This window comes from Parasteatoda tepidariorum, chromosome 10, assembly GCF_043381705.1.
Source record: "Parasteatoda tepidariorum isolate YZ-2023 chromosome 10, CAS_Ptep_4.0, whole genome shotgun sequence".
NCBI classification, from domain to species: Eukaryota; Metazoa; Arthropoda; class Arachnida; order Araneae; family Theridiidae; genus Parasteatoda; species Parasteatoda tepidariorum.
In genome coordinates, this window is record NC_092213.1 from 35887688 (window position 1) to 35899852 (window position 12165).

Sequence of the window (12165 nt, forward strand, 5' to 3'; positions counted from 1 at the left end):
TAAAAATTTTTTCACGCAATCTAAGTAGTTATTTTGCTACGAAGTTCTATGCTGAATTTTTTTTTTTTTTTTACCAACTCAGCCAAATGCTAAGTTTCTAAGCAGAGCAGACATTTTTGAATGGGTTTAAACCTGGAAATTCGATTTGCCATGTCACAGGGTTGGTTTGGTGTGCTCAAATGGCTTATTATTATTACTTTTTTTATTTTTTGAAAGAAAAAAATTATAATTTTGACCCATAAACCGATTTTGGGTTTTCTCAGAATTTTTTTTCCTATTGACATATAAAGTATACATGAGAAATGGAATAATATTTGTAATAAAATTTTTTAACAAAAACTCATCGTTTTATTAAAAGAACGTTTAATTTTTATCAGTTTCCCTGTTTTCTCTACACTTAGATTGTGTACTGTCACTTCTAAAATTTGGATTATGCTGTGATTAATATATTAACTTTGGTAACAGTGTTACCCAGGTTAAAAAAAATCAATATAGGAATTACTTGAAACATTTAACATTTCCGACCAATTTTATTAAAACTCAAATTTTCAAACAAAAACAAACTCAAATACATGGACACCTGGACATACTGGCATTCTAGGAAATGAATTAGCAGATCGGGCGGCAAAATCAACAGATAACCTAACTAATCACAAATCAACGTTATCAGATGTTAAAAATGTTATCAAATGTACCTTGTATTCAGAATGGCAAAGAAACTGGAATAATGAGACAAATAATAAACTACATAGTATCTATTCTAGCCTACAACCTTATACACATCTTAATCTACCTCGAAAGCTAGAAGTTGCTTTAAACCGTTTACGTATCGGTCATACTCGTATTACTCTCAGACATCTTCTACTAAATGAGCCTGCTCCAGAATGTTCCCATTGTGCTCACTGTGAAACACATTTTAACCAAATGTAGCAAATTTAAAATTCAGAGACAACGCCAATTGGGTTACTTTAATCCATCATTGATTTTATTAATTGGTAACAGTCCCCACGACAACATTTTCTCATACCTCAAAGCCATTGGTTTTGATACATCAATATAGATATTTAATAAAAACCAAGTTGTAGGTGCGATATAGCCACAACTGGCTCTTGCGCCAATAACTAACTAACTAACAAATTCGATCATGCCACTAGTTGAAACTTTTTTATTCTATTTTTAACGTCTTTTTTAATTCTGCATACCCATCTGCGAATAATGATTTTGGCACATTCATGCCAATGGTTTTAGATTTTTCATCACCTAAATTTCTTCTTCTATGGTTTTGTTCATTCAAGTTTGAATGAAAATAATCTAGATTGATATTTTAACTGTACTTCGAACAGAAATTTTCAACGCCATTTGCTGACCCTAATCTCTTATTGTTTTAAGGTATGTAGTAATGAATATCCATTCTGGAGCCAGTTTTCCCCAAAACTCCTTTCAACTCGTCAATTTTTATGGATTTTATTTCTTCTTCTGAAAAGTTTTTGTCTTCAGAAATATCTTCACTTGTAGTTGGATCTTCGTTTTCTTATTCGCAATCAGAAACTAAGTATTGATTGCATCTTTAAATCTTACGTATGTATACTAGGTAACAATCAATGGATCACTTTTTATTAAAGGAACGCCGCCTCTAGGTTTAAGCCTTTAATTTGGAATAGTAATCATAGACATAATAACAGAGAATGGTGAGAAAGGATGATAAATAAACATTAAATGTAAATACTTTAAAATTAGAAATAGTAAAATATTTTGCATGCAAACAATACATTTATAACTATTAATTTGACCCTGATGACAATCATAGAAATCTAGATCTTCATGCGAGAAAAATTTATCAATCCTACCATGGTATCCTTAATCAATAAAACTGAGCTGACAAAACGTTAAACGTTCTTATGCAACATAGAGACATAAAAGCATCTAAAAATTAAATTTTTTTTGTCTGCTGCAACTTTTTAATCATAAATATTTATCTGTATTACATAAAAATGCTTATATGCACAGAGTTAAGTTTTAAGATTTTCTTTTATTATTTGTAAATACATTTGTATCTTTAATAAGATCCATTCAAAATATATCTATGCTGGAACTAATTTTTTATATATATTTCTTACCAAAGCAATGTCTTTTTTTCCATCAATAACTGTTGGTTATAATGGACTTTCAGGTGAATAATTTCTCTTAAAAATCGGCGACTGTTTACAGGTTAACTTACCGCTCTTTTCTAATATTCATTAAAGTTTTCAAAATATTTATTAAAAAAATGTTTATTTATTGATTTTGTTGTTTTCTTTCTAGAATCGGTGATATATTCTTATTCCGCATCCTGAGGCCTTGGCTTTTATTAGATTTCATTTTTAAACTTACGCCATCTGGTAGACAGTTTTTCAAAAATGTAAATGTTATTCATCGTTTTACTAGAAAAGTAAGTGATTCGTCACCAACATTGACTTTTTTTTGTTATTATTAAACAATTTATTACAAATATATGTGAATTCCTATCTTTACTCGTATGTGGTAGATTTTTTAGTTGAAAAACTATATTTAAAGGTTTATACGATTTAAAGTCGGTAGTGTTACACACAGGAAATTAGTCTTGTAATTTTTGCGATTATATTTTTTCCCCGTTTAATCGAAAGGTTCCAAACAGGAGTCAATAGAACCTAAACTTCAATATTTTTTTTAAAAGTACTATTTTGATGTTGCATTGTACGAATGAATCACTTATAGCTTCTAATTTTATCCACTCATTATTTATTTCATCTAAGTAAGCTTACTTTACATGTGCTTTAACTATCCAGATAATTAAATAAGATGCTTAAATAAGTACAAGTATAAAAGAGTATACTTTTAAAAGTTAAAAGTCCTGGCAGCTTCTGAAATATTGGTCCTATTTCCTCGCGTGTGGTCTTGTTCAATTCGGCTGGGGAAAAAATCCATCGAGTAAGCTGCCTTACTTGTTAGATTGTTACAACCATTAAGTTGTTCTTTTTTCTATATAAAAATCTTTATAACTACTTAACTATTGATCGTTTCGAGATTGGTCTCTTTTATGCCTTATTTCACTAGTATGCAAATTTCTTCTCTCCGCCCCCTATTTATCAATACTCGAAGCGCAATGTCCTGTAACTTTTTACCCTAAAAGGTTCACTTTTTATGTTCATATAAAATCTCAATTTTCTACTGTACTGAATGTAATTAATTGCGAGAAATAATATTAATAAAAAGTCAATTAAATGAATAATTTACTGCTAAGCAATAACTCGATCAGTAAAAATATTAAATTTCGATTTAATAAAAAGAACTAGCTTATACTAATCAATTTGATACAATGTTATACATAGGTCATAAGAGAAAAGAAATCTGAAATGATAGAAAATAATCATTTAGTAAAAGAGTGGAACGTAATTGCCAATGACAGCCCTTCAAATACAAGCCGCCGCAAAGCTTTTCTGGAATTACTGTTAGAGCATCACATTAAAGATCCATCATTTACTGAAGAAGACATTAGAGAGGAAGTAGACACTTTTATGTTTGAAGTAAGTTTTCTAATACAGTATTGTATGTGATAATGAAAGTATTTGAATATTTATTCAAAGCTGTATTGGTTGTTTCTGAGGTTTTTTTTTCCAAAGCTTTGCTCATAAAATAATATTAAAAAAGTAAACTGCATACAAAGCCACCTTAATCAGAATGCCTTATTTATTCTTAACAATTTAAGAACAAAATTGCTGAACTCAAATTTAAGTCTTACACTTTTGTGTATAAAAGATCACAAATTTATAAATTACATAATTGTTTTTTTTTTTTTTTTTTTAAGTAACAAATATAAAAATAAGCGTTTGGTATATAACAATAATAATCATTGTTGTGAAAACAAAAAAAAAGGTAGGATTGGTAGCTTTTAGTGATAAAATAAAGTATATTATATTACACCACATCAAATTTTATTCTGTGTATCATTTTGTTTTGGAACATTTAAAAAAAGGAAACTTTTTAGGAGCAGAAATTTAGTTTTAAAATTTATTTTTAGGGTCATGATACAACAGCTATGGCCATTTCTTGGGCATTATATTTCGTTGGATTAGATAAACACGTACAGGAAAAAATACACGAAGAATTAGATGGAATATTTGAAGGTGATAATGAAAGAGATATTGACCGTGATGACTTAATGCGTATGAAGTACTTGGAATGTGTCATTAAGGTATAATTTAATTCCAAGACTTTAATATCGAATTATTGCAATTTCTAAAAAATAAATTTAACTTTTTCATGTTTTGATCTAGGAGACTCTTAGATTACATCCTTCAGTGCCTTTCATAGGTAGAGAAGTTAGAGAAAATTTCAAAGTGTGTAAGTAAAATAAAAAAATACCAATCTTACAAGGTATTTATATTGACAGTGAAGTAAAAATTCGGTAAGGAAATATTTTCTAACACTTCAAAACTTTACTGTCAGCCCAAGAAAATAGGATAATAAAATAAGAAAATAAATAGCCCAAGAAAATAGGAGTACATTCTTATTAACATATCATTTATTGATCATACACGATTTATGCAATAATTCCTTTTGCTGAATGAATCAGTGTCTATTTGCTCCAGTTACAGTATAAATTGTGTAATATCGTTTAATTTGGTGCAGTAGCTTGTCACTTTTGCTCTAGAGACTTTAACATTCAACTAAGAAAAAATAATAAATTAACCAAACAGCAAATAGGGCTTTTCAGAAAATTATATGTACATGAAATTTATCTCTTCCGCTTGACTTTTTACTTATGCTCTATCATTTCAGAGTTTTACTTTTTTCTCTATCCTTTAGTACGTAATAACACTTGTGTTTGAGATGGTGTGGACATTCCGTTTTTTTATCATTAAATTCGACATTAATACGATGAACTTAACATTTTTATCTATTCTCTTTTTCACTGCGGTTAAACAGAAATTTTTACATTTAGTGCAATAATTTTTATATAATGATGTATTTATTTATTTTACATTGATATTTTTTTTAAAAATTTTATAGTGGACTATGAAGTCGAGAAGGGGTGCACTTGCTTTATATTTACATACATGCTTCATAGAGATGCCGAAACATTTCCTAATCCAGAAAAGTTCGACCCCAAAAGATTTTTTCCCGAAAACGCAGCGGGAAGGCACCCATACGCCTATGTGCCTTTCTCAGCCGGGCCAAGGAATTGTATAGGTAATGCCATGAATATACGCTTACGAACTATTATAATAAAAATAAAAATTTGTGTTTTTGTCTATCNCCTTGGGGTAATAATTCCTTTTACTGAATGAATCAGCGTCTATTTACCTTAGTTGCAGTATAAATTATGTAATATCGTTTAATTTAACGCAGTATTGTCACTTTTGCTCTAGAGATTTTAACATTGAACTAAAAAAAATTAGTTAATTAAACAGCAAATTGGGCTTTTCAGAAAATTTAATGTACATGAAATTTATTTCTTCCGCTTGACTTTTTACTTATACTCTATCATTTCAGAGTTTTACTTTTTTCTCTATCATTTAGTACTCGTGTTTGAGATGGTGTGGCCTTTCCGTTTTTTTATCATTAAATTCGACATTAATACGATGAACTTAACATCTTTATCTATTCTCGTTTCTCTTTTTCACTGCGGTTAAACAGAAATTTTTACATTTAGTGCAATAATTTTATGTAATGATGTATTTATTTATTTTATATTGATATTTTTTTTTAAATTTTACAGTGGACTACGAAGTCGAGAAGGGGTGCACTTGCTTTATATTTACATACATTCTTCATAGAGATCCCGAATCATTTCCTGATCCAGAAAAGTTTGACCCCAAAAGATTTTTTCCCGAAAACGCAGCTGGAAGGCACCCATACGCCTATGTGCCTTTCTCAGCCGGGCCAAGGAATTGTATAGGTAATGTAATGCCGTGAATATACGCTTACAAACTATTATAATAAAAATTTGTGTTTGTGTCAATCTTATAATTGCATATCTTTCTTTGTAGTAAGTCTTTCTTTGTATGAGTTGAACTTTTCTTGATTTTATAACGTAATACCACCGAGAAAAGCAACAAACATTATTAAGAAAATTTAAATTAGTTTTTTTATACAGATTTGCTTTTTATTTATGATGTATTATCTTCGTATTCGAATATAATACCCGTTCGAAGAACAGAACTGGTTGTAATACAAACCCCGGAAGGAAAGAAGTGATTGTAAATTTTACACCTATCAATGAATTCTAACAATAGATTGTATTGTGATCGTAAGTTTGAAATTCCTAGCATATTTTATGCGTCTTGTTTCGGAACCAGAAACAATATTTTGTATAAACGTTTTTCTCCAGACAGAAAAAGGTGTATTAAAATTATTAGCTGTTTCTGCCGTACGAAATTGGTTTGTGTTTTATAACAACATTTTTAGTTTGACACGAATTTTTTTAAGTTTTCAGCAATGTTTCTTTAAAAAATATTTGTTAACAAATGACAAATGCCTATAAAAATTTTAAATGAACATACTGTTTCAATACTTCGTGAATGTTAATTTATTATATTTAATATATTTATATTACATTATTTCTCCAATGTTTCCAGGTCAAAAATTTGCTTTAATGGAGGAAAAGACTGTGCTCGCAAACATATTCCGGTCTTTTGAAGTAACATCCAAGGACCCCAGAGACAAAGTTAATGTTTATCCTAGCCTCGTTTCTAGAAACCTTGAACCGCTCATGCTACGATTCACACACCGAAATACAAGATAAATTTCAATTGAGACAATTATTACTGGAAGGTACTCTAAAATATCTCTCGTCTGAATTGATTGCTTGATTATCAAGTCACTTAAACGGCTATTGGACTAAGAAAATACCTTTTTAATGAACATAAAGGTAGGCAGGTACGCTATTTAACCTACATTTAAAGAATCAGTGCAGTGGGTAAATAGAATCAATCCTCTTTGCTCACTGTATTACAGTAACAATTTCTGTATTAACTGAATATGCAAGTTGTGATAAGATTCAGTATTTGTACTCGGTCATATTTATTTGTATTTTTTATATCATGTATTCCGAGCTTCATTACTGTTCTGGGTTTGAATTGTATTTTTGTGTTTTGATTGTTATGTGATTAATGATGTAAATAATTCTTTCTATTGTATTTATTCTTTTAATAACTTCATATGACAAATCAAGAATTTGTTGTGATGTTTGAATAAGATTTGTTTATTGTAAGATGAAATTTAATAAATATATGTGACTGTTTTTTTATTTATTTAATTTCAATAACACATGCGGAAGCAAAAGACATAGCATGTACAAGTTTTAAATGTTTGGTCAAGATTCTGTTAAAATATAATGATAATGATTCAGTAATTTTAGTAAACATATATTGATTACTAAATCTTACAATTATGCCCATTTTCAAACTTTAAATTTTTTACAGTTAACATTTCAAGTTGAGGCCAGTATTATTGTTTAATAATAAAAAGAAACTCATTACCTGTATAATTTTTATGTTTCTGATTTTCCTTTGTTGCCTTCTGTTATGCTTTCTAAAATCTTTTTGCGTCTGTGTAAACTTTCTAGACTCCGGATTGGCCAAGCGCGATTGACTTAACTACCTTAGCTTTTCGGGGAGACTTCATGTGCAGTAACTGCAACTTTCATCTAATGATTAACCGTAATTAAAGGGAAATATCACAGTAGAAGCCTGTATAAAGAAATGTTTCGTTACACGTAGGATTTTTAAAAAAATTACATTTTCCCTTAAAATTGTAGGGTTTTGAGAAAAAAATTCAAAATGACCTAAAATTAGAAACATTTTCGTGGATTTCAAAACCAGTCTACCCAATTTGAAAATTCTACGTGCAACGAAAACTTTATTTATTGTGAAACATTGTATCAAAATTTGAAGTCAATCGGTTAAAAATTCTTTTAGTTAGAGACTCAGCATGTAAAAGAAGCATAGTTTCGAGTAAATGGCGTTTAAAGTTTAGTGATCAATAATCCATAAAAACATATAGAGGCATAAATAGAATCTGAAAGTTATGGAATAATTTTTAACAATTTAATGACTTGTCACATTATTGATGAATAATGTGTCAAGTCATAATATCATCTTTGTGTGCTGTTTCTTCAAATGCTTTTTAACCATTCTTTAAAAATACCAGAATTAATCAACTCTTTTTGATTGATTTTCTCTGTCACTTGAATACTTAAAACTTATACGTAGTTTCTTTTAAAAAGGAGTTATTCCACCTCAGATCAATCACTTTCGGATCGACCTCTCTCCGATTTTGATGAAATTTGGTTGAATAAAGTAAGCAATTCTACCAATTTTTAGTTTTTTAGGTTAAAAATCGTCCAAATTATGGACATTTGAAAAAATAAAATTTTCATAAAAAACGACAAACTTGCACACAAATAAATAAATGGCTGTAACTTTTGTTCTAATTATATCAGAAAAAAATTTCAAAAACCATTGCAAAGCTAAAAAATAGAGCTTTTGTTTGATACCTTATATGACCTTCTCAGGCTAGGTCAAACTTTAAAAGTGACCTGAAATATCTCGAAACATGTAGTCTCAAAAATTACGAAAAAAAATGTTTTTTTTTTTACTGCAACATTCTTCTACACATTTACAAATTTATAGCTTGCGGTCTCTATAGGAAGTATATAAAGAATTAATAAAAGCGGTATGCTGTACAACTTTTTTTTCCATCTAAGACATTCAATAAAATGAATAAAAGACCTAAAACAATCCATGGAAAAGTAAGTAAAAAACCTGAAATTCTTAAATCAATACATAAAATTGCGAGAAGGGATATTTTTTACAGCCCAATCATATAACTTTCGCGGTGTCATGATTTGATCATTATAATAACATTGAAGGCTGGAACGTGCAGCTTGTCTTTTGATGGTACCTGCAACACTATCACATGGACTTTTTCCGTGGGCCGTAGGAAAGAAATGCCACTCAGCTGTGAGATCATAGTCTATATCATGATAGCACATATGTATAAAGTTCTTTCGATTTTTGTACTGCAAAAGCTGCTCCATCTGAGAAGTAATAAATTGATTTTGATTTTGTTATTAAAATGTGAGGTTATAAGCTGCAACAATTGGGTCTGAAAAAGGTGAACACTGACAGTATCATGCTTGAGACATTCCGAAATGGCAACAAAGGAAACATGATCTAATTTAAGTGTTTCTAAATTCATATAGTCAATGACTATACTGTGAATAGGACACTGGAATTTATTCCAATGGTATCCTTGGACTGCATCCTGTAATACAAAAGAATAATTCTCAGCAAAATCACATATCACTATGCAGTCATTATCATCAAGTCAAGGAATCCTTTAAGGTTTGATAAAAGGTATGACTGTTGATTAGTATTGAAAGAATGAGGTAGAAGCATTCTCAGTTATGCTTCAAATGTTTCAAGAAAATCTTCTACATTGTTGTTAACTGTCGTAAGCGTTGTGCGGTCAGCAGTAGCCCACAGTTTATACATAATCTCGTCTATTCCGTTCAAAAGAAACACGTTGTTTATTTGCTCTAGTATATGTGTAATTCCAGGGCAATAATCACAATTGAAAAAAAAAAGCATTATTGAAGAGGAGGATTGCAAACCATTTTTGATAAACAATCTTTGTATGTTTTAAATGGTAATTCTTCATAGTGAGTTAAATGCAGTACTTTGCAACCAGGTAGCATAAGTTTTACATTTTCATGAATCAGACAGACACAATGGGTTCCACTCGCACCAGCCAGCACACAATTTTTCGGACGCAAATCACAGAATCCAACTCCAACATTGGAATTTTTGCCCTTGAAAAATTTCTTTAAGATTTCCTAAAACCAGACGCTCTTGTTTCTGTATTTTTAATCCTAATTCAATCATTGTGACAAAATCTTTTTTTCCCGGCAAACAATGACTCACCTCATCTTTGTTGTGATATGCAACGATATTATCGATTGTGCTGTCAGTAGGAATTTTTCCTGGTCTGGGATTTGGGCTTGTTAAAATACCCTGGTCTTCAGCTAGCAGTTTAGATTTTCGTGTTACATAAAATGTTGCATTAAATTCTTCCTGAATTTTACGAATATTCCAGGTTTTAAGCAATATCGTTAGTAATTGGAGCTTGAGTCTGTTTCTTGAAATTTTTCTTTCAGCTGTGAAATCATAATAGATTCATTAGACATTGTTGCAGAATTCATGCGTTTTAGATAGTTGAAAAACTTGAATAGGAGGATTTGGCCGATGTCTCCCACTCATGATTGGTATATGACTAGTAAGCCGGGATGGTCGTTGATTCTTCCATGCGACAGAAAAACCAATACTTGCCTTTCACGCCTTGCCAGTGGACATCTAAAATGTCTTACTTTTTCTCAGGGTATAAAATCCAACCCTCTTTACCCAAAATGTCATCAACATCAGGCTTCAGCTGAACATATTTTAAGCTGCTTAGGACTTCTTCGAGAAGAAATTTACACTTCTCCCGTCCTTGTTTCCGACTTTTTACTCGTCAACTGGACATAAGTAACAACAACAAAACTTTTCCAATTTTATGAAAAAAATTTCCACTAGTTCGACTCCAGGCTATAAATTTTACAGAAGTTACTTTTTTTATTTCAATTAATACAAATTACCAACATTAATTAAGCATCATTGTCGCCAATAAAAGTATGACGATTTTTTACTATTGTTCTAGACAAATAAACACCTTTACTTCATTTCTTTTGTTTTGTTTTCTTGTATATTGCTTATTTTTTTATTCCAATATGCATATATTACCTTAATTAAGCCTCATTGGTGTCAATTATTTATGTTTCTCCTAAACGAATTTGTACCACTTTCCTATTAACACGTTGAATGCCACGCTAATTTTACATGTCTTGTCCGTCTGGCCAAAATTATTTTCTAGTATGAGTTGCATATTTTGATGAAATCATATTTACAACAAAACAGTTAATTTTTGTAATCATTCGTGACACATTTAATTCACTGAGGTCACTGGTGACCCCCATGGCATTCAACGTGTTAATTTTTGCTTTTGAATACATAAATATTTTTTTCTATTCCATTACCGTTGGTTTTAAATAAGTAATTATATAGAAACACGTTTAAAAGCCCCAACACACTGCTCTGCCCTGTGCTTCAGGTAAACGAGAGGTGCATATTGCCCTGTGTACATCAGTCGGCGAGTCACGAATGTCATCTGTTGGCTAGGGTCAAACCCGGGGTCACTTACTGGGCACCTCGTTGAGGGTGGTGGCTGCTTGAGGAGAAAAAGGCCCAGTTGGCTTTAATCCTTAATAGAGAGTAAATCATAAAAATGAAACACTATTATCCCATAACTTCATTCTTCCTCTCAGATGGTATACTATCCAAACATTACAAATGACTCCTATTCCCTTTAATTTAATTATGGATACTCCTAGAGAGAGAAAAGGACCTATGGTGATCCCCGACTCAGAAGTATTCCACCCCTTATCCTTAAACTTGACTATAAATAAGATAAACTCATGTTTGTGAAAATTGCAACACCATGAAGGACTTATGCGAGTGAGCTGAAATTTTCAGGAAATGCAAAGTAGAACATGATATGCAAATGATTAGAATTTCAGATCCGTAGCGCATGCGCATGCCGAGCAGCGCCCTCTGAACGGCTGATGGATCCAAATAAATAGACGGCTGTAGCGAGGAGTCTATGGTTATCGGTGGTTATCTGCTTGTGGTAAACGCTAGCTTAGTCGTTACTTATGCCTCTTCGACGAAAAAGAGTGAGATTTCAACAACTTACGTAGTTTGAGCGGGGGAGAATCATCGGCCTTCGTGAAGCTGGATTGCCTTATCGTGCAGTAGCCGTTCGTGTGCAGCGTAACAGCAGCACAGTAATGCGTGTTTGGAAACAGTGGACGGACGAGTGTCAGACAACTCGGAAATCCGGGAGTGGACCCCGAAATGTCACGTCAGCTCGCGATGATAGACACCTGGTCCGCATGGCGCTGACGAACCGTACGGCTCCCTCTAGACAACTGGCAGCACAGTGGTCAATAGCTACAGGTGTTTTATTGTGTGCTTCATCAATTCGTAGACGTTTGCTGCAGCGTGAACTGCGCGCAAGGACTCCATTATAGAGGATCCCCCTCACACTAAA

General features: G+C 31.5%; 1 protein-coding gene across 1 annotated transcript; it reads left to right on the top strand.

Annotated features, from left to right (window-relative positions):
- Window positions 1-2301: 2301 nt before the first annotated feature.
- LOC107443713 (cytochrome P450 4V2-like) lies at window positions 2302-7261 on the top strand (the record flags this gene model as incomplete). The annotated part of the gene is given in 6 exon segments (XM_071186674.1): window positions 2302-2428; window positions 3348-3542; window positions 4037-4210; window positions 4293-4359; window positions 5029-5208; window positions 6597-7261. Coding segments are annotated over 6 exon segments (910 nt in total), but the record flags the coding sequence as incomplete, so codon positions are not given.
- Between the last annotated feature and the right edge of the window lie 4904 nt (window positions 7262-12165).